General features: G+C 28.2%; 6 protein-coding genes across 8 annotated transcripts; 3 read left to right on the top strand and 3 right to left on the bottom strand.

The window, feature by feature from the left end:
- Positions 1 to 183: 183 nt before the first annotated feature.
- On the top strand, positions 184 to 5,158 carry LOC127277088 (chromosome-associated kinesin KIF4). The gene is made up of 11 exons (XM_051297914.1): positions 184 to 477; positions 625 to 859; positions 919 to 1,357; positions 1,421 to 1,686; positions 1,756 to 2,202; positions 2,264 to 3,313; positions 3,393 to 3,529; positions 3,623 to 3,958; positions 4,090 to 4,272; positions 4,381 to 4,445; positions 4,557 to 5,158. Exons 2-11 carry the CDS (start codon positions 634 to 636, stop codon positions 4,603 to 4,605), a joined length of 3,198 nt encoding a protein of 1,065 aa, XP_051153871.1. The 5' UTR covers positions 184 to 477; positions 625 to 633; the 3' UTR covers positions 4,606 to 5,158.
- Positions 4,887 to 5,539, bottom strand: LOC127277094 (uncharacterized). Its single transcript, XM_051297923.1, has 2 exons — positions 5,321 to 5,539; positions 4,887 to 5,212 (listed from the first exon to the last, which is right to left on the bottom strand). The coding sequence occupies exons 1-2, from the start codon at positions 5,529 to 5,531 to the stop codon at positions 4,887 to 4,889; spliced, it is 537 nt and encodes a 178-aa protein (XP_051153880.1). The 5' UTR covers positions 5,532 to 5,539.
- Positions 5,540 to 5,695: 156 nt separating this feature from the next.
- LOC127277092 (basic salivary proline-rich protein 1-like) lies at positions 5,696 to 9,148 on the top strand. Of its 2 annotated transcripts, XM_051297920.1 has the most exons (6): positions 5,696 to 6,076; positions 6,355 to 6,431; positions 6,499 to 6,580; positions 6,649 to 6,862; positions 6,934 to 8,523; positions 9,058 to 9,148. In XM_051297920.1, exons 1-5 carry the CDS (start codon positions 6,017 to 6,019, stop codon positions 8,472 to 8,474), a joined length of 1,974 nt encoding a protein of 657 aa, XP_051153877.1. In that variant the 5' UTR covers positions 5,696 to 6,016; the 3' UTR covers positions 8,475 to 8,523; positions 9,058 to 9,148. The 2 variants fall into 2 exon arrangements, with proteins under 2 accessions (XP_051153877.1, XP_051153876.1); XM_051297919.1 differs by having other exon boundaries at positions 6,934 to 9,148.
- An 821-nt stretch (positions 9,149 to 9,969) lies between these two features.
- On the bottom strand, positions 9,970 to 13,132 carry LOC127277093 (protein O-glucosyltransferase 2-like). Its single transcript, XM_051297922.1, has 8 exons — positions 12,990 to 13,132; positions 12,418 to 12,705; positions 12,083 to 12,294; positions 11,786 to 12,000; positions 11,472 to 11,716; positions 11,163 to 11,400; positions 10,782 to 11,081; positions 9,970 to 10,657 (listed from the first exon to the last, which is right to left on the bottom strand). Exons 2-8 carry the CDS (start codon positions 12,591 to 12,593, stop codon positions 10,538 to 10,540), a joined length of 1,506 nt encoding a protein of 501 aa, XP_051153879.1. The 5' UTR covers positions 12,594 to 12,705; positions 12,990 to 13,132; the 3' UTR covers positions 9,970 to 10,537.
- A 394-nt stretch (positions 13,133 to 13,526) lies between these two features.
- Positions 13,527 to 20,167, top strand: LOC127277086 (mRNA (2'-O-methyladenosine-N(6)-)-methyltransferase). The gene is made up of 7 exons (XM_051297911.1): positions 13,527 to 13,647; positions 14,512 to 14,829; positions 14,912 to 15,067; positions 15,142 to 15,302; positions 15,369 to 15,855; positions 15,917 to 16,794; positions 16,866 to 20,167. Exons 2-7 carry the CDS (start codon positions 14,548 to 14,550, stop codon positions 17,467 to 17,469), a joined length of 2,568 nt encoding a protein of 855 aa, XP_051153868.1. The 5' UTR covers positions 13,527 to 13,647; positions 14,512 to 14,547; the 3' UTR covers positions 17,470 to 20,167.
- On the bottom strand, positions 18,356 to 22,978 carry LOC127277087 (2-oxoglutarate and iron-dependent oxygenase JMJD4). Of its 2 annotated transcripts, none has more exons than XM_051297912.1 (5): positions 22,663 to 22,978; positions 22,255 to 22,552; positions 21,930 to 22,182; positions 21,454 to 21,861; positions 18,356 to 18,493 (listed from the first exon to the last, which is right to left on the bottom strand). In XM_051297912.1, exons 1-5 carry the CDS (start codon positions 22,892 to 22,894, stop codon positions 18,437 to 18,439), a joined length of 1,248 nt encoding a protein of 415 aa, XP_051153869.1. In that variant the 5' UTR covers positions 22,895 to 22,978; the 3' UTR covers positions 18,356 to 18,436. The 2 variants fall into 2 exon arrangements, with proteins under 2 accessions (XP_051153869.1, XP_051153870.1); XM_051297913.1 differs by having other exon boundaries at positions 22,638 to 22,805.
- Positions 22,979 to 23,075: the final 97 nt, after the last annotated feature.

Below are 23,075 nucleotides of genomic sequence, written 5' to 3'. Positions count from 1 at the left end.
AAAACTAGTATAAATATTAACATAACCTACAAATTATAAAAAAATCCCAATTTAGATATAGCCAATCAGAATTGATCAAAATTTTTCAAATGATATTCTATTGGTTGTTTAGAGAATCTTGTCCACAAAAATACCACCTGGTGATTAAAAAACTAACTAATGAATTTTGAAATTGCCAGTTAATTCTTTACCGGTTTTTTGTTGGTTAGAAACGGTATTAAAGTGTTGAATCAAACAGGTGCTGTATTTTAGAATATTTATGGACTTTTAACACCTGAATAAGTTTTTTAATTATTATTTTATAAGTTGTAATTTGTTTTTTAAAGTTCTTTGAGTGTGAATTAAGATAAATTCAATTAATTAATAGATTAATTTTTACCTCTGATCGGACGCTATGCAACATTGAAATTGTGGCGTCGGGTTCATTGTGCAAAACTTAAGTGTATTTTTTACCTTTGAGTGTCAAAAACATTTTTGGTAAGTGTTTATTTACTTTTATTTATAATTAGTGTGAATTTATTTTTTTTATTATTTCTACATACAGAAAATAATTCTTTGCTTATATTTTTTTTTACAATTTAATAATAAATCATTTTGCAATATGATAACTATAATTTTTTTTAGATTTAAAAAATGGGAGACGATTTAATTCGTGTGGCTGTGAGAATTAGACCGCTTGTTTCGACAGAAATAGAAAAAGGATGTCAAGAATGTTTGAGTGTAATTCCTGGGGAAAATCAAATACAAATAAAACCCACTGACAAAGCATTTACATTTAATTATGTTTTCGATTCAGATATTGGTCAAACTGAATTTTACAATACGGCAATTCAAAAAATGATAACTCATATTTTTCAAGGTAAATGAATATTTATTTTTAAATTTTTCTGAATTATGAAAGAAACTTTTTTCTTGTAGGTTACAATGTTACAATTTTGGCTTATGGACAAACTGGTAGTGGCAAAACATATTCAATGGGTACAAATTATTCGGAAACTAATGAAACAAATGGAGTTATTCCTCAAGCTGTTCAGGATATATTTAAGACGATAGAAGAGAAAAAAGATTGGAATTATAAAGTTACTGTGGCGTTTATGGAATTATATCAGGAACAACTTTACGATTTACTTGCGAATAAACAACGAAATCAATGTATTGTCGATATTCGTGAGGATGCAAAAAATATTAAAATTGTCGGTATCACTGAAAGAACGGTGACAAATTCACAGGAAACATTACAATGTTTGGCTGATGGTTCACTTTGTCGTGCCACTGGTGCAACGGCAATGAATAGTCAAAGTAGTCGTAGTCATGCAATTTTCACAATATCCGTTCATCAACAAAAGAAAGATGATCCGTAAGTATTTTATTTACTAAATTAATCTAAGTTTTATAACAAATAATTGATGATTTTTTTTAGAACAATTGCAAGGACGGCTAAATTTCAGTTAGTTGATTTAGCCGGTTCGGAGAGAAGTAAAAAAACACAAGCAACTGGCGAAAGATTCAAGGAAGGTGTAAATATAAATAAAGGTTTACTAGCTCTAGGAAATGTTATTTCACAATTAGGTGAATGTGGCACTGCATCTTACGTTGGCTATCGTGATAGTAAACTCACGAGACTTTTGCAAGATTCCCTTGGAGGAAATTCAATGACTCTAATGATCGCTTGCGTGAGTCCCGCAGGTCAGAATCCAAAAAAAAAGAAATTTATAAATATTCTTTTCTTTTTATTATATAATTTTATTTTTACAGATTACAATTTAGATGAATCGTTAAGTACACTTCGATACGCGGATCGTGCGCGTAAAATCAAGAACAAGCCGGTGATCAATCAAGATCCACAATTAGCGGAAATAAATCGATTAAAAAATATTATTCAAGAAATGAAAGTTTCACGTTTGAGTCAAGAGATTCAAGGTCTCGCGAGCTGTCCACCAGAGCATCGGGATTTAGAGGAGAAAAATCAATTGTTACAAAAAAAATTAAGAGGCGTCACGGAGAAACTTAGCGCACAATTAATTGAATTAATTCACATGCATGAGCGCACTGATCTTGCTGAACAATCACGAGAAAAAATGAAAGCTGGCATGACAAATATAATGGATGAATGTGACGAGCTTATTAAATCATTCGAAATCTCTCCAAATGACACGGAGGAACATCACAAGAAACTTCAATCAATTCGTTTAAAAATTCTCAGTATGTATTTAAATATATGTAATTTAAAAAAGCAAATTTTTAATTAAAACCTAATTTTCAGATTTACAAAACAATCAAAAGAAAACCGAGGAGGATTTAGTGAATCATGATTTAACAATGGGTTCACAACAATCGATGCAAATGAAAATTGAAGACGAAGAAGAGGAAAATAATATTGCAAATGATACTTATGATCTTGATGAAAAACACGAGGAACATACTTTACGTCAAGCGCAAACAATCGATCAAGTACAAACAATAACTCGTGAACTTGCAATTAAAGAAGAATTAGTCTCAAAATTATTACAAAATGTTGCTGAAGACGCGGCACAATTATATTCAGTTCACGAAATGGAGAATGAAATAACAAAATTAAACGCTGAAAAAGAAGAATTACAACAACAATTAAATAGTGCACAAAATAATAAAGTTGCCGCCCGATTAGCTGAGACAAGACGAAAAAAAGTACAAGAATTGGAGAAAAAAATTATTGATCTTCAACGCAAATGTACGGAACAAAATAAAGTTATTAAACAAAAAGAGAAATCCGATCAACAAATAAAAAATTTATCCAATGAAATAAATTCAATGAAACAAACAAAAGTGAAATTAATATTACAAATGCGCACCGAAACAAGTCGTTTTCATAAATGGAAAATTTCACGTGAACGTGAATTATCAAAATTAAAAGATCAAGATCGTAAACGTGTAAATGAAATGAAAAAACTTCAAACACAACATAATAAACAACAAAATGTAATGAAACGAAAAATGGAGGAGGCACACGCTGTTAATAAACGATTAAAAGAGGTATTAGAAAAACAGAGGAAAGTACAACAGAAACGTTCGGAAAAAGGAAATAATAAAGAACACATTCAATCGTGGGTTTCACAGGAATTGGATGTTCATCTTAGTACTATTGATGCTGAATGCTCATTAGAAAGATTAATGCAAGAGCGTGCACTTTTAGTTAATCAATTGAAAGAACTTCGTGACAATAAATATGATGGGGAAATTTTCCAAAAACAAGAAACTGAACTTGTCGAATTCATTGAATTAAGAAATACACAAATTTCTGATTTTCAACAAAAAATCGTCGAATCTGATCAAGGTATGTTTTTTTTATTATACTTGATAAATATTTTAATTTTTAAGAATATATTTTTAAAAGTTTTATTTTCTATTCATAGAAAATCAAGCCAGTAAAAGATGGCAAAGTTTGATTTCAATTAGAGATGCAAAATTAGCTCTCAATGCTGTATTTGAACTCTCAGCTGAAGATAGAAAGAAAACCTTTGGACTTAAATGTGAAATTAATGATTTGAAGGTTTGAAATAATTTATACTGTTTTAATTACATTAATTAATTTATTAAAATATTTATTTTTAAGTTAAAATAAAAATGAATTATTTAATTTCAGGATGAAATCGATAAATTAAAGGACACATTGAGAATGCAAGAAAATCGTGAAAAACAACAGAAAATCATGATGATGTACAATTCACCGGCACCGGTGAAAAAAGAAAATCCTAAAGAGCAAGAGGATATTGAATTTTATAAAAACCGTTGCAATGAACTTGAAACTGTTTTACAACATTCTATGAAGCAAAAAACAAAGATGAAAAAGAAGCCCATACCAGGCACTCCAAATTATAATGATTTTTTGTTCTCAGACGACAGTATTGCCGACGACGATGTTGAAAATGATCCCGATTGGACAAAAACTCCACTTTATAGTAGAATACAAAAACTCATGGTAATCTATTTTTTTAATAATCTAACAATAATAATTTTTTGAAAAATTATTATTATAATTTGTCATTTTCTTGTATTTTCTAAATTTAAATTTTATTCACATTATTCTAATTGGCATTTTATCCTATGCAGAACACTACAAAAAATATAAACCCTGAAAATCGTGCAGCACCAAAAAGATCATCAGAGGGAGAAATTAAATGTGCTTGCAAAACAAAGTGCTCAACTCGTTTGTGCAGTTGTCGGAAAAATGAATTAGCTTGCAGTAATTGTAATTGCAATCCTGAAAATTGTCAAAACAAAATTGTCGATAGTGTAAGACTTGCTTTTTTTTATAATTTTAAAAATTGTTTTAAAAGTACATATTTACAATTAATAAATTATAATATAATAATTTAATATTTTTACTTTTTTTTGTTACAGACTCGTCGTGCCTTGTTTTCAGATTTATCTAAAGAACATACCACCGAAGATTCAAAACGACCACGGTAAAATATTTTTATATTAATTTGAAATTTAATATAATTTTTTTTTTATTTTTAATGTCAATATTTTAATTTTATTCATTAATATAATTAATTAAATTTTCCTTCTTTCAGGTTAGCTGTTTTACAAAATTCAAGCCCCCAAGATTCTGATACGTCTTGATTTCATTTTAAGATTATTCAATTCATTAAATTGTATAAATCGAAACAGAAAATTAATCATAATAAGTAATTAATTAATGTTTAAATTTACTTTTTCATTAATTAGAATAGATTTTAATTATTTTTACAATAAGAAATAATATTTGTTTTTTCAAACTGAGAAATTAATTAAAAATTAATTTACTCTACAAAACAAGGTGCAAAAATTTATTTATTAATTGCAATAGAATTTTTATTCTCTTTTCTTTTTATTGAAAATAAATTGTTTAAAAGTGATTATTCTTAAAAAGATTTTGAAATATTTTCAAAAGAGAAATTTTTGAAATTTTTATCTTTATTTTCCGTTGTTTGATTGTGTTTAATTATAATTTTCCATCTAAGTGTGGTTTCAGAGGAATCATCTGTAATATTTCGATCGGAATAAATTTTCTCACACGAATCAGAGGATGTAAAAATTTGTGATTTAGATTTCATTGTATTCTTTTTCAATTGTAAATTTGATGCTTTATAATGAACTTCAACTGGAGCTTCAACAAATTTTATTTTGGAAATAATTTTACTTTTCTCTGGTGTTTCTAATTTTTCATTTTCCATACAAATCCTCGTGTCTGATGATAATGGATTAAAAATATATTTTGTTATATACTTGGAAAAATTACGAGGAGTAAATATATTTTCAGGAAAATTTTCAATATTATTATTCTCTTGGTACAAACTGTCGGAATTTATTTTTGATAATTCAGTAAAGGATGAAGACGAATTGCTCAAATTTGTTTTCAATACGCCAAGAGGCACACGTTGCAAAACTAATTTTTCCAGAACATAATCATACGGTTCCGATTTATCTTCAGTATTTTGATTATTCAACATTTTTTTTGAACAACACATAATTGATTTCCACCAGTTTGATTTCTTTTCTTTGCGCATTATAAAACCAAAAAAAAAAAAATTGAATATAGTGAATTAAAAAAACATTTGAATTGTATTATTTGAAATTACCGCCTATTGTCTCAATCGGACAAATAGAAACTGATAGTTTGTATTATCTCCACTAGGATCGTTACGATCGAGAGTCACCATTTTGAAAATAGTTGAACTACGCTGAACTTTCATTGTTGTTTGTGTCCTAGTTTATCCGTTGTCGTTGTAAATTGACATTTGTATTTTTGCAAAAAACAAGACTGATAAATATTGTTGCTTTTGTTGCAAAAAAAAGTCATTGAAATTGAGAAGGTGAAAATTGTGTTGAAACGAAGCTACACAAAGAAATAAACAAGAGGCAAAAGGTCATTTATGAATTGTGCAACTCAGTCTTTTTTTTATGTTTGATGTCTCAAGGTTTTAAGACAATTATTTTTTCAAAATTTGGCCGGTATTTGACACAATAAAGAAATATAACTGGCTTTATAAAAATGTCTGTTACTTTTGCTCAACGGGGTAGACCAACTCCAACTTCGACACAAATTCAAAAGGTGAGATGTATTTATTATTTTTTTTTTTTTTTTGTTGAAAAAAAGCAATTCTTGCTGAGTCCTTTAGAAACCTGATTTTATTTATCTCGGACAAAGATATTGTAACTTATTTCGCATTTTTGTTAGGTTTATAAATGTTTGGCGTCCTTTTTCTTTATCGTATATAAGCTATTTTTTTACATTATTTGTTTTCGAATATTATAGCCGTTATAGTAATTTATTTTATTTCTTGGTGGAAAATTGTTTTTGTTGAAATTAACCTAGAAATGTTTTTATAGATGCTTGATGAGAATAGTCATCTCATACAAACTATTCAAGAATATCAAAATAAAGGGAAAGTTCAGGAGTGTATGCAGTAAGTATTTTTATTACACATGGTTTATATATATTTATAATATATAATTCTTGTTTTTTTTTTTCAGATATCAGCAAATTTTGCATAGAAATTTAGTTTACTTGGCATCTATTGCCGATGCTGGTCAGAATATACAAGCATTATTACCGGTGAGTTTTATTTTCCTTTCATTAATGATAATAATTATTGCAATTAATAAAAATTATTCTATTTTTAGCCGCCGCAGGGAATAACTAATGGACCGCAGCATCCAATAATTGGACCTCAGGGTCCACCGAGTGGACCTGCAGCGACTCCTGGACCTGGAGGTGAAATACCTCCCAATACTCAACAACCGATGCCAATGTCGGGCTTTAATCAAGGACAAAGTATGGGTCAAGGTGGATATCGAGGAGGACCTGTTATGCCAGGTCAAGTTCCTGCTATTAATCGTAAGTTTCGATTTCAGTTAAATAAATAAGATTTTAATTAATGAATTAATTAATGAACAAAATTTTCTTAGGCCCATCCGCTGGACCCGGACCGCAACAATACAGAGGCGGACCACAAGGTTATCCTCAGCAACCAGCTCAACAAGGTTATCACACTCCTTACGCTAATCAAACACCAAGCGGCAATTATCAAGGTCCACAAGGATCTTCCTATACTCCAGGACAACCAAATCAATACGGACCTCCAAATGCAAGTCAACAACAATATCCTGCTTCCAATCAACCAAATTATGGACCGCCGACAACTGTCAATAGTTATGGACCTCAACCCGGTTATCCACCACCTTCGAATCAACCTCCAGCTGGTTATGGACCACCACCACCACCACCGAATCAACAAGGCTATCCACCACCAAACGCCTCACAACAAAGTTTCTCATCCGCAAATCAACAACAACAGCAGCAGCAGCAACAACAACAACAGCAACAACAACAACCAGGTGCACAATACGGAAGTCCAAGTCCACAACCCAATTATCAACAACCACCCTCTCAACCCCCACAACAAAACGCCTATGCTTCAGGTCAATCCGGAAATTATCCACCACCTCCATCGCAAGGCTATCCCAACAGTGTGCCACCTCAATCTTATCCTCCGCCGCCGACTTCTAACGCAACACAACAACCACCACAACCCGGTCCTCAACAAAGCGGTGGTCCTCAACCAAATTACGTCAGTCAACCAAGTCCCGGTCCCGGTCCAGGACAATACGGCGGTCCCACTTCAACATCGCCTCCATTCAGCACAACTCCCGTCAGTGGCGTAAACACCTACGCCCAAAGCGGTCAACCCACAAGTACACCATCAGCATCAACTCAAACCTATCCTCCAAGCAGTGGTCCACCACCATCATCACAAGCTGGCAATTATCCTCCACCCGGACCCGCTCCCTCAGGCTATCCTCCCCATCAATCACCCCATCCACCTCATCAGGGTCCACCTCATCAGGGTCCACCTCATCAAGGTCCACCTCATCAAGGTCCACCACATCAACCTCCTCATCAAGGTCCACCTCATCAATCCTCGCATCAAGGTCCACCACATCCTCCCCATCAATCACCCCATCCTGGTCAACCTCATCCTCCACATCAGCCCCATCAACCTCCACAACAGGGACAACAACAACAACCCTCGCAAACACCTCCGCAGTCTCAACAATCCCAACAACAACAGCAGCAGCAACAACAACAACAGCAATCGCCAAGTCCTGCTCCAAGTGGTTTTCAACCACCGTCAGGACCACCTCAGGGACAAGCGCCACCACCTCAACCACAACCCTATGGACCACCGCAATCACATCCGGCAACGACACAAACTTATGTACCGCCAAGTCCTGGACAACCGCAAGTCTATTCACCTCATCCTGGCCAAGGTGGACAACACTATGGACATCCGCAATATCCGCCGCAAAGTTATCCACCACCACCTGGTGGACAGGGTTATCCACAGTATCCACCAAGACCACCTGGTAGTCATATGCCACCACCTGGTCCACAGGGTCCACCTCCGCCCAATCAATACGGATACGGTTATCAACCACCTCCTCAGTAAACATGGAAATTTAGGAATTCAATGGCTGTCCATTTTTTATTATTATTAGGTATTATAAAAGTTCTTGTTATTCTTTCCATATTGCAAACAAAATAATTTTATTTTCTTAAATTTCACGTGAATATTATTATTTTTTTTTTCTTTGACTAAATTAATATGAATTTTTATTAAGAAAACAATCAGTTCTATTTTTTTATAACTTTATGATTATTCCATAAAAATCATTAAATTTTCATTTCAAAGAACTAATAACTAATAAAATTCTTTAAAATGAAAATTCTAACTAATTATTTTTAGGGAATAATCATGCGCTCTAATCAACGAAATGATCAATTAAATTTTTCATTAACAATTTTTCAAAGATATTATTTTTAATTTTTGTTTTTTCAAGAGTTGCAATTGCGAGTTTCACAAGTTCTTGTGATGTTTTGATTTGTATAAAACAGGTTTTTTTTTTAGAAAAATATGGCGGTAATATTCTATATACAATAGAGGAGTTCTTTTTTTCGCGATTTAATGTATATTAATTTTTAAATGATTCAAAAATATGACTTTTTTTGCATTATACTGACTTCCGTTTCAGATCTACCTCAAATTCATTTACGGATCTGTAAAAACGTTTTAAATCATAGATACATACACCTAAGAGACAGAGAGAGAGAAAAAAAAAGAAGAAATCAGACAATTCATGAAAAATGGAATGAAATTTTATCATAAAAATATTCTATGATTCAAACATTCTAATTATCATTCTTTGAACTGAATTAATATTTTCTTTTTGTCAAATCGATCCGAAAAGGTTTCTTATTTTTTAGAAAATTTTTCTTACAAACGTTTAGAATACTTTTTTGTTATAGGTATTTATTTAAGTGGGAGAAAAATTTTTTTCATTCCATTTTTCTCTTTTTCTTGCTAAAAAGAAAAAGGCTTTTTGTGTTAAAATTATTTCAATTTTTTTTATAGATTTTGAGAGAATGATTTTTTTTTTCTTTTGTAAATTACCTAACTCTTTAATTTTTTTGATACATTTTTTAGGACTTTGCATTTATATATATATATATTATATTAATGAAAAATTTAATAAGCAAAAATTTAACAATGTTTTTTTTTAAACAGGCCTGCTCATTAGTTTCTATTTGTCCAAATATATTAATGAAATTTAATATCTACTTTAGGATTCGTATGAGTTGATGTTTATTTTACATATTTTTTTTTATTTTTATTTAACTTTAATGATTATTCTGTAAGTTTTTTTTCTACTGTTTATTATAAAATAGTTTTAAAAAATTCAACTCATAATTAATAATTAAGATTTTTTTTTATATATAAGTTTCTTTTTGGACATTATTCTATTTTTTTTCTCTTTTTATTATTATTGACGAATTGAAATATGAATTTGATTATTATGTTTAGTTTTATAATAATTAATTTACCTTTAAGATATATATATATTATGAAAGTGTAACAAATTTTAAGAGTAATAAAAATAACTAAATTGTAAGTAATCTCATTTATATATTATATATATCAGTTTTATGTATTTACCATATACATATAAAGCGCGACCCGGAATAATACATATAAGACGCATTGTAATTTAGAAAACTTGATTATTTTTTAAATTCTTTCTTGAGAAAAATTTAATCAACGAATGAATTGATTTTTTTGTTTGTACTAAAATAGACGCATGGATGGGATACTTAGAATTTTTTAAACATATGTGTATTATTTATGTTTATAAAACAAAACTATACTATTTTCGTCACGAAAATTCATAATTATTAATTGTCGAATGTAATGCGAGATTACGTATTTAATAATAAAGGTTATAAGATAAAATAACTCATAACGTATTTGTTTGCTTTCAGACATTCCCCCCTCTCAAAAAAAATCAAATTATTTTATTCTAGTTTAAAAAATTAATATTTTCAATAAACTTACGATCAGCTTCTTCGGTTGGTTGTGTATACTTAAAAATTGGAAATGCAATTTTTTTGTACTTCATTGCGGTGCGATAAATTGATTCACTTTTTTAAAAGTTATTTAAATAATTATATAAAAGATCAAAGTTCGTCTTTATGAAATGATTTTTGAGTACTACAATCACAAGAATACGGAGTCTGTGGAACTTCCTCCATATTCGGCAAAATTTTTATTTCATTTTTCAAACGCTTACTCCACTCCTGTTAATAAAATAGAAATTTTTTTTTTTTTATTATTCTGAGTTATGAAAATACAATTAATATCGAAAGACAATTTAAAAATGAATTATTATTTATAAAAGAATCAATAATAAATAATACAAACCTTAAAAAGAGACATGTGATAACAAATTATATCCTTGGGCATTAAATTATCACGTACAAATTGTCGAGCATTTTTGGAAATTTTTTCTGCCTCTTTATCATTGTTGCGAGCCCATTGAATTTTTTCCACTAGATCGGATAAATTTTCTTTTACTGAAATAAATTCCTTTCCGGACGTTAATTTATCGTAAAAATATTCAAAATAATTTGATTTTTGTTTAAATACAAGAGAACCACCAGCCAGTAAATATGGAAGACGATAAGCTGCTACTGTTCCATCAATACTGATTTGATATTTATACTGTGAATTAAAAAAAAAAAAAATTTAATAATAAAAAATTCCAATAAAGTTAATATTTAAAAGAAAATTTAAATTATTCACCTCGAAGAAATGAAACATCGAAATTGGTTTTTGACCGGGACCATATTTATCCATTTCATCGCGGAAGAAAAAGAAATTTGTTATCGACGCATTAATAAAATCTGAATTTTTTCTTGCAATATCAATCAAATCAAGTCTCTCTCTACGTGAATCACGACCTCTCCAAAAAGCTTTATTTATTTTTTCCTCCCATGAAAGTTTCGTACTTCCTTGCACTGATAACATATCCATTGTTACCCTGTCATTTAATTACAATTAATATCTTTAGATAATAATGATTATTTTATTATAATTAGATTAATATAAAACCTGTCCATAGCTTCCAATGAAGATTCTGTGATATCGTAAGTGGGAAGAATAATATCTGCCGTTTCATCGGAGCCACACCAAGAAAATACAGGATAAATTTTCCCATTTTTCTTCACCAATGGCCAATCACCCAAATTCATAAAAAATTCAATATCGGGTAGTAAAACTCTTCGTGTGAATGATTTTAAAACCGAATCCATAAACATTTTAAAACCCACATGTTGTCCGTAACAGTTTCTATAAATCTTTATTTTCAAATTTAAATTTAAATTCAAATTTTTTTTATATATAGCAGTATTTCAATAAAGAATTACCTTATTCGATTTCACAACATAATGACAAATACTGACGCTTTGTGGTTTATTGTACTGTTTAATAATATCATTTCTTATATCATCAAAATTAACAGACGGAAATTTTTTAAGATTTTCAAATAATTGATTGTAATTATTTTCATTGCATTCATTATTCTCTAGCCATTTAGTTAATGACGATTCTGGACAATTACATTCATCTTCAAATACGGGACCTAAAATTAAATAATAAATTAATATTAATAAAATTTTTAAAATAACATTGAAATTGATTAAATTAAAATAATAGAAATTCACCTTTAAATTCTGATTGTACTTTTACAACTTCAGTATTTTTTACTTTAATAGATATCTTTAAATTGAAACAAGTTTTTAAAATCCTGTAACGTATAATAAAACTGCCATCTGTACAATCAATTATTTGTGTACGAATTTGACAAAAATCACCTTTTACATTTTTCCCTTTTATTTGTTGTGAAACTATTCCCTGGCCCGGAGATTTTGTAAGACTAGATGAAAAAAAGTAAAATTTTTCAATTATTCAAAACACATCAATAAAAATAATTTCATATAATTATAAATAAGATAAATTTAATTTAAATTTATATTAATTATTTATAAAAAAAACTTACTTTTTACCATTACTGTCCTGCAGTTGTAAAAAAATATATCTCACTTTCATCACAATTTCTTCAGGTTTCAAACCTGGTCCCCAAATAATACTATTCTCAGGATCAATATCATTATCAACAATCTCAGCATAATTTTTGCCAACAAGACAAATAATCAAAAAGACAACAGTTTTCATGTTGCTAGGTTAATTTTAAAAAGCCAAACTATAATAAATACCATATAATTTTCTAAATAATTCAATTTATCTTCATTTTACTAATACGTGGCACTGTTATTGTATTCTAAAACTGTAAAATAATAAAAATTTTAAAATGTAACTATCATAAAATAGATATTAGAAGTCATGATTTTTCTCATTTTTTAAAATTGAATATCGTTTATACTAATTTTAACTACTTTTAATAAAATATTCAACAATTACAATAGAAATTAGTTTATAGTTTTTTACTAAAAATATTGTAAACTTTTTATATTATTTATTTATTATGTATATACTAAAACAATGAATAATATAACCAAAAAATACACCGGGTATAATGGGATTTCACTTATTTGACAAACTATAACATACCTTTTATTATTTTGAAATAAAATTTAATTAAAATAAAATCACTATACAATGATCTTTTAATTGCTTTCCAATTGTTATTTTATTATTGTTTAAAAAATTTCAAAAATTGTTTACACAAATATGTCACATTTCGAATGTTCTGTAAAAATTTATTTAAGACAGTTTCTATGAATCACTATTTGAAATTCAGGCTTAAAAAAGGACATTACTTGATTGGTCAAAACTTTTAATGGTCGCACATACGTGCACCAATCACATCTCTGCATCACGTGATATGTAAATTCAAAATAAAAATTATTTCTAATGTAAACATAATAAATACAAAAAAAAATATTTATCATTAATCTTTTATTTAATATAATATTGTATAAATTTACTTGAATAAAACTTTTCCTTAAGAAAATAGTTTTTACTCGCAGTGTTTTTTTTTTAAATAAATAATTTGTCCAGGATTCAAAAATTATCGCGCATGCGTGTAACTGACAATTATTGCACATGCGTATATTCTTCTCCTTCCCAAAATTTTTTCTTCTGATTTTCAGTTAGGAAGGAAATGGCGTCTTACAGGTGGAGTTCGTTGCGTCAAATTTCACAAATCATGACTGAATTCTAATTTTGATTATGTTTTCATTTTAAATTCAAAGATAATCCCATTGTGGTAAGTCTTAATTTTATTACAAATGATATTACATATCACAATTTGATCGTCAACGCATGTAATTGTACTATTCTTATGCACTCACAACCTGGTATGTAAACAAACACAGATTTTGCAAATTGTGAAAAATGCATATTTTTATGCTTAAAAGCAATAATTGAGACATGGTAATTTTTCATTTTATTTAAATAATTATAAATGATAATTGTTTTTTTTCTAATTTTTAAGGTTAACCGCTTTTTATTTAAAACATGTTTTTTTTCAAATGTTTACACAATTTACTTTCGAATTCCCTCTTAATTTTTCATTTTGCTGATTTATATATCGGCAACAAGTACAAAGATGATGTTTCAATTCGTTTGGTGTTATTTTTTAAAAAATTCCGTCCAAAAAAAGAAAACAAAAGTAAACTGCAACACCGGTTGAAAATAGAATTGTGGAAGTTTATAAACACTCGAGCATTGTTTTTTTTTTATTTTTTTTTGGTAATTGTTGCCAAATTGCTTTGAAACTTTTTTTGCTTTAATAAAATAGAATTAAAATATCGATCACGTTAATTGTTTTTGATTTGATTAAATAAAAAAAACAGATGTCAATTGTGAGAAAACAAAATTAATATAAACAATGTTTTTAGTGTTAAATTTTTATTACTATTTCGCTGTTTTTAGTATTTAATGTTAATTATATTTAGTTAATTTATTAAAATTTTTTTAGTTTTTGATATTATAGTAATTTTTTTTTAATTTTTGGTTTATTAGTTAATTTTTTTTTACATTCATTGTATTTAGTTTATACTATTGTATTTTTTTACTTGAACTATTATTTTTTTTTTAGTTTTTATATTGTTTTTTTTTTCATTTCCAGTTGGGTCTCATCATTGTGCAAAATCAAGTGCTTACAATGAATGAAGTGAGTGGCGGAAAACAGGAAATTGCAAGTACCTCTGCTTGGGAAGCATTAGCTTCACAATCCGTGTCGTCATTACCGGCGATGCATCATCATCATCCTCTTCATCATCATCATCGTCATCAACCTACGCAGCAAGATTCAAATTCACCTGTTCAACAAGTTATAGTTCCTACACCAGTTAAATTACAAGCTCCTATTCTTTCACCACCACAAAATGTTGAACATTGTTCTGTTCTCACTCAAATGCAACAGCAACCACCTCTTGTTGCACAGGTAAATGAATTTTAATTACATTTTTATTTTTTTTTCATTTCTTTCTATAAATAGAAATAATATAAACTTATTTTTGAATTAGTCACCAATGCCAAATGCTTTTGTTGAACCTGAACTTTCTATTGAACTTCAACAACAAGGATGGAAAAAATTTTGGAGCAAGCGAGAAAATCGGCCTTATTTTTGGAATAAGTTGACTGGTGAATCTTTATGGGTGTTACCATCGCTAAAGCCACAGGTGATTTTCATATTTTTAATTATTTATAGAAAAATATATTTTTTTTTTTTTTTGATTTAATTTTTTTTCTTTAGTTTGATCCAATTACGGATCCATTGGGAATTTGTGGAGTTCCATCGGTGCCATCTGTACCGGGAAATGGACAAATTACACCCGGTACACCAGGTGGTCCACTTAAACGTCGTGCCTCAGAAGATGGGAATACGATACAAGCTGTTAAAAAATTTGTTTTGGCGTAAGTGAAAAGAATATAAAATTTGAAATTATTTTTCTTTACCTAACAAATAAATAATAATTCCAGTGGTCCGTGGGATTTGGAAATACCAACAAATGTAATTATTTACGAAAGAGGACCGTCAAATTTAGCACACGTACATCCTGATGCAGAAGCATTACGTTGTAGTCTTCTTGCAAAATTACGACAATGTTATCAGGAACTTTGTTTTCATCGTGAATCAATAGATGCACCAAAAGATTCATTTAATCGTTGGCTAATGGAAAGAAAAGTCATTGATTGCGGTTCGGATCCACTTTTACCAAGTCAATGTTTTCCCGAAATATCAATGTCAATGTATCGTGAAATAATGAACGATATACCAATAAAATTGGTACGTCCCAAATTCACCGGTGACGCCAGAAAACAATTGTCCCGTTATGCTGAGGCGGCTAAAAAAATGATTGAATCAAGAGCCGCATCTTCTGAGAGTCGTAAAGTAGTGAAATGGAATGCCGAGGATACTTTTCAATGGCTCAGGAGGACAGTTGGCGCAACATTTGATGATTTTCAAGTAATTAAAATTTAAAATTAATTTTTTAATTTATTTTTTAATTGAATTTTTCGTCTTTTAGGATAGACTGGCGCATTTGAAGCGACAGTGTCAGCCGCACTTGACAGAAACTGTGAAAGCAAGTGTCGAGGGAATTTGTCTCAAGATTTATCATTTATCAACGGAGTATGCGAAAAAAGTGAAAGATAAAAATACTCAAATTTTGAAAGACAGTGGCCTTGGTGATGTGATTCCTCTAGGTGGTCCAGCGACAACACAACGAAAAGTTTGGTGTTATCCAGTGCAATTTTCTCTTCCCGCACCACGTTTATCACAAATTGATTATCTTCCTGAACGTGAACAGACAATGTTACGCTTCCATGGCGATACTGTTTGTATCAATAATATGCATCTTACAAAATTGGAACACTTATACAGGTACAATTGTTTCGATGATAAAAAATTTGAAATGTTTCTACCACGCGTTTGGTCAATGTTAAAACGCTATCAAACATATCTTGGTATCAATGAAGGACACGCAACACAAATGGCATTGCCGGTCACTGTTTTTGAATGTCTACAACGTTCATTTGGCGTGACATTTGAATGTTTCGCCTCGCCACTCAATTGTTATTTTAGACAATATTGTTCCGCGTTCGCTGACACTGATTCATATTTTGGTTCTCGTGGTCCATTCCTCGATTTTAGACCCGTTAGCGGATCTTTTCAAGCGAATCCACCATATTGCGAGGAACTCATGGAAGCAATGGTGAATCATTTTGAGAGGCTTTTATCCGACTCGGCGGAACCACTTTCGTTTGTTGTGTTTTTACCTGAATGGCGTGATCCAGCGCCAAATGCACTTCTCAAACTCGAGAGCAGTCATTTTAAACGTAAACAAGTTGTTGTCCCCGCCATGGAACACGAGTATCGACATGGATTTCAACACATTTTGCCAAAGTAAATTTTCTACCTTTAAAATCAAAAACAAAATTAAAATTATAATTTTTTAAATAATCATTTATTTTAAGGGGAGAGGTGAATATTCGCGCAACACACGGAACTTTAGTGGTTTGGCTACAAAATACAGCGGGCGTTGCAAGATGGGGACCAACTGAGGAACGCGTTGAGGCCTTACTCGAAGCATGGCGACCTGGACGTGAACGTGAACGTGATCGTCAGGAATTACTGTCACCACCAAGGCAAACACATCAACCAATGCCTTCGACGCCAATTACAGTACCAACGACACCAATGACACCTACAACACCTACAATTCCACCATTAAATCAACCACTCACACAATCATTATCACAACCATTGATTCCATCACTCAATCAAACAATTACACAGCCACTCAATCAAAATGTCACTCAACCATTAAATCAAACGATGACACAACCTTTACATCAAATAATGCCAACGCAACAATTACATCAAACAATGACAACGCAACCATTACATCAAACAATGACAACACAACCATTACATCCAATCACTCAATCGTTACATCAAACTCAACCACTACATCAAAATATAAATCAACCCATAAATCAATCCTTGTCACAATCACAACCACTTACACAAACATTGACACCATTAACAACAACGACGCTCTCAACTCATCCAATTTGAGAACAAAAAAACATTTTTTTCTTGTGCGATGGAAAAATCAGGTTTGAGAATTTTATTTCCATTTATTAAGGCTGTGTGTGATTTTCGTTATATTTGGTGTCAATGATAAAGGATTTTCTCAAACAAATTTAAAATTAACATAAAAATTTTCTTTTCATCCTGATTCTTTTGGAACTCAAAAATTATATTCGAAAAATTACTGATTGTACAATTTAACGAATTTAACTGAAACTGTAATTAAACTTTTTTTCTAACTGTAGTTTTTTTTCTCCTTTTTTTGAGAATATTTTTCATCATTTGACACCAATCGTAGTCGTGGACCTTAATGAGAAAAAAAAGTATATTTTAATCCTGAAAAAATACTTTAGCAGAGGTTTTGTAATCTTTAATATAAAAACAGTTTCTTTTTCAAATATAAATAGGTCGCATGAATTTCCAATAAAAATCATTAATTAGAAATTTTATTAGAAATAATTATTTTTTAGATGAGTTTTCGAATTAAAATTTAACAGATTTTCTTTTTATACGAATTTTTACATATAACAAAACTTTTAGCTACCGAATGTTTGTTTGACAGAGTTTTTTTATTTTACAGTCATTTTCTTTAGTTTAAAATAAAAATTCAAATTTATGATTTTTATGGGATAATCATATAAATTATTTAGAATTAAGAAGGATAGTTTGCAATTTTATTTTGCAAAAGAAAAACAAAACCGCCTCATAGAATTGCACTGTAAATTAATTTACTTTCATAGAAAATACAATTTTTTATGATAATTAATTTCACAGGAACTATAAATTTAAAATTTCCCTTTGAACATTAATTGATTGCTTTAAAAAAATTTTTTTTCTAAAATTACAAATAAACATGAATTTTGTGTCTATTCTATTTTGTAATTTAACGAATTGTGAATTATTTTTATTAACTTTTCTCGAAAGATTTTTCTATATTCTGCTAAAGTATTAATCAACAATTTAAATCGTCAATAATTGACTGTGGACTTTTCATCACAGAGACAATTATCTGCAAAAATAAAAGAAATTTCAAATTCTTTTTTTGTTTATTAATATCAGCGAAAATAATGCCAGTTATTGTAAATTAATTTATGGAAAATAATTCATAACTTGACATTATCATTGAAAATTATATTTAAACCCCTAAAAAATTGGTAAAAAAGAATTATGCAATGGAGAGTTTAAAAAAAAGTGATTAGCAATATAAAAAAAAATTTAATTTAATTAATCGATCTCGATTTTTAAATATACATAAAATCAATTATATTTATTTATAAAAGTTAATTTTTATTTTTAAAAAAATTTATTTAAAAAAATTCTCGTTTATGAAAATGATGTAAAAAAAAAAAATTTATAAATACGATGTAAAGTTGTATGTCAATTTTATAAATACGATTTTTCAACGCTTGTTAATATTATGCAGTTAGAGATTAAAAAAGAAAAAAAAAAGAATCTAGAAAAGTTCACTTCAAATTTGACATCGACACTGAAGACATTATATTGTAATTAGAGATTTATTATTATTGTCTTCTGAGTGTTAAAAAAATAGTGTGAACAGTGCATATCACACAAAATTCATAATTGAAATGATTTCATTAGATTCAGCACAAAAATATTAACATTAAGTTTCAGAATATAAATATTTTATGTAAATATATTTGATTAATTCACAGCAAATTTCATATTCTACAAAAGTAGATTTCGCCTCATTAAATAAACAAAAAAAAAAAATAAAATAAAATATTTGCACTTTTGCTGAGTGCTAAAAATTATTATAAAATCTAGTTCCACGGTATATAGATTTTGTACAATTACAAATTTTTAATAGTAATTCATTGTAAATAAAAATTGCGGTACATATAAATATATACATAAATATATAAATATATTATATATATATATAAGAATATATGCCTAAAAATATTTATGCTTATTTGATAGTTAATAAGACAATACGTAAAAAAAATATGTAAAACTTCGAATGAAACATTAGATGTTTTATGCGAAAAAAAACAGAGAGAGAGTAAATAGCGTCAGAGATTTTTTATATAAAATCAAGAAAATTCCATCGAAAGTAATTAGAAATAATTAATAGCTAATATTAATAGTAAAATAAAAATACTAATTAATAAAATAGTAATTAAATAAAACTTATAGTAATTGATAGAATAAAATTAAGCAAGTAATAAAAATAAAAATAATAATAATTAAAGTACCTAAATATTTAAAAGAAATGTCTATTTTGAAATTCTCGAAATTCGGGACCATTTCAAGTCCAAATTGAAAGTTTTTAATCACGTTACGTTTGTCAAAAAAAAAAAAACAATCGTTTCGATGGAATTATCTTGAATTTTGCAAAAAAAAGCAACTGAAGGAAATTTTGGGTGATCTTTTTTTTTGAAAATACTAGCTTTGTTTTTGTTCTTTCTAATTGTTCGATAGCTAAGCTCGAACTCTTCCACAAGTTTGTCTTCTCAAGAGTATATAATTATAAATGTGTGTAACACGTGTTAAAAAAAAATTTTTTTTGTGACAAGAGTGCAATTGCTTATGCGACATTCAGTTATTTTTCATTTCAATTTGAAATTTAATTTTCAAATTGTTTAAGAAAACTTTAAAAATTAATTACAAAAATAATTCTAATTCAAACGCAGTAAAATTTAACAAAAAAAAAAAAAAAAAAGTGCCTGTGCTCACCTGGGTAAAATTACCGTTTCCGATAAATTCTTTTGAAACTTTTTTTTTCACACATTTTTTTGAATTATTTTTTTTTTCATATTCTTTGGCAACTAAATGCGTTTGATTTTTTTTTTTTGACTGTGTAGCATATACGTGTGTACATAAACTATATATAGATATACATATATATATATATATAAATATATTTCTAGAAACTACATGAAAAGTGATTTACCGATAACGAAAAAAGTAGCATTTATTTTTGACTTTATACTTTAGAAGTGCAAAAAAATTTTATTTTCTTTGGCTGGAAATTAAATATTTTTTCATATTTCGATTTTTATGTTTATAATTTTTTTTTTCAAATCTCTATAATTTCTTTTTTTTCACATCTCCAATTAAAATTTTGTATATTTTGCATATTTTTTTTCTTTTTAATGAAATTCGAACGTAGAAAAATAATCATGAGTCGTACTAAAATTTTTTTTAATTAGTCATCAAAGATTTAGTTAGTAATTTGAGAGAGAGAGAGAGCTATATTAAGAATTTTTGTAATTCTTTTTATTTCTTTTTCCGTTATTCTGAAATAATTTTGACTTTTGTTTTTTTAATAATTCTTTATAAAAAAAAAAAAAATTCGAAAAATTTCGATACTGAATGATATATTTTGGCAATTATAAAAAAATAAAATTTTAAAAGTTGTTACAAAAAAAGTCTTTAAACTTTTTAATAGAAAAAAAATTATTTATAAGGTTTTTTTTAATTTTTAGAGTGTTTCATTAATTAAATAAAATATTGTTTTCACCCAATATTTGCTTAACGAAACATACAATTTTTTTTTTTTTTTTTTTTTTTTTTTTTTTTATTAAGATATACGGCACAACAGCAAAGGTGCATTATATATCTGATTGTTTTAAGTAGAATTAATTTTTTTTTATATAACAGGCAAATATCTAACTGTAACGTAGATTAAAGATTGTAAAATATTATTATTAATTTGGAAATATTGTCAGTGATCGAAAAATTTTAATACAATGTAAATTATCATAAAAAATGTTATGAATAGAGACAAAAATAAAAAAGAAACTTATTTATAGAAATTTAATTATTAATCGTTCATTATCCTCGATTTTTGTTTAAAACATACACAAATTTTTTTTTTATAAAGAAAGGTTTAATTGAAAAATTAAATTTTTTAAAAATATTAAATAAAAGAATTTACAAATTATTTATATTTAAAAAAGAAAAATATAAAATTAGTTTTAAAAAAAATTATTTTATTTTACTTACAATGTTTTTTAATAAATTTTCCACTTCATTATTTTTCCATAAAAGATTGTATATTCCTTTGTCATTTGCATCTTTGGTCAAATGTTCGAGGACAATTTTTATTTGTCGTAAATCAAAGAGACAGTGATTTTCTCCCAAAATCCAAATATCAAATGATACATTGGTAATTTTGTGAGTTAGTGCATTTATTCGTCTTTCGGCAATAAAGGAAAGAAAATGAAAAAATTGTGAATAATTCATTCCATAGGAAGCTTTTAACATAAGTTGACAATGTGAAGTCCAATTTTCCATTTCCTTGCAATCCTCTATTTCTTTCATAACTGTTAATAATTCCTTTTTTAATGCCATCCACATTCTCAAAATATTGCAACCATTCACCCAATTGTGATTTATCGAAATTGTATCTTCCTGTAAAAATTGAAGTTTGTAAAACTAAATTTTTCACATAATTCTAAATTGTATAGATAAATAGATACCAAATTCCAAACTTGATGATAATATCCCGAGGGTACAAATATAATTTCCCCGGTTTCTTGAATAATATCATAGAATTTCACAGAATTATCCTTTCTTTTTAATTTCTCATCCTTCGATACATCGTAAATTAATTTTCCAAATGAATCACGAAAATGATTTTCTTCACCAGGTGGAAAAATGAGCCAACGTTTTTTTCCATAAACATTCGCTGACCAACTGTAGGAGGAAAAAACATCGGCATGAAATGGAGTCCTATAAATAAAAAAATTCAATTTAAATTCTTTTATTTTTTTTTTAATTTCTCGTGAATATTAAATTTATTACCATGTTCCTTTTGGACCTATATAAACAAACATATAATCATCATTTAATTCTTTTTGTCCCGTAAAATATTCATTAAGCCAATCGGATGCAAAATATTTCGGTACATCGTAAAATTTCATTTCAGGATGATCTTTTTTGCAATGCCAATCTTTTAAATAAAGAAGAGATGCATTTTTGGGATAATTATTAATTCGTAATTCTTGCCAATAATTGAGAAAATTTTTCACAATCATTTCATTTTTCTCTTGTGAATTATAATATCTTTTATTGCAATCAGCAACAGGAACAACACAATTGCCTGCGTTCAATAACAAAAACATTTTTTGTTTTTTTTATTAGAACTATTAAAAATCTATATAATTTCTAATAAAAAATAGAATTACCAGAAAATAGAAATAGAAAATTTACCAAACAATTCATGTAACAATGGAAAATTCGGTGTTTCATTTAAAATCCAATTGTTTCGACATAACCAATTTTTTGTCACGTTTGATTGTATAATACAAGGCTTATTAGAAATAAGATATTTAGAAAAAAATGCATTGTACGAAAATTCGTCAACATTAATCGGAGAATCTAATTCATAATCACTTTTTAAATTAGGAATAATTGCACTATCTAAAATTTCAATATTTGTCATCTTGTATTATTCATATTTAATTTCTATTTCATTACTTTTTGTTTACATTTTAACTTATTTTGACGGGAAAGATTCGTCTGCTAAACTTCACGCGCATGCGTTTATAAGCAAAAATAATTTGATTGGTCAAAATAAACGCGCAAACATTTGAAATTTATTGTTTTTGAATTATTTTCAAATA

The sequence above is a fragment of the Leptopilina boulardi genome, unplaced genomic scaffold, assembly GCF_019393585.1.
Source record: "Leptopilina boulardi isolate dan_hultmark-lab unplaced genomic scaffold, ZJU_Lbou_2.1 LbouV2_165, whole genome shotgun sequence".
NCBI lineage: Eukaryota > Metazoa > Arthropoda > Insecta > Hymenoptera > Figitidae > Leptopilina > Leptopilina boulardi.
This window is presented reverse-complemented; position numbering and strand designations above follow the sequence as displayed.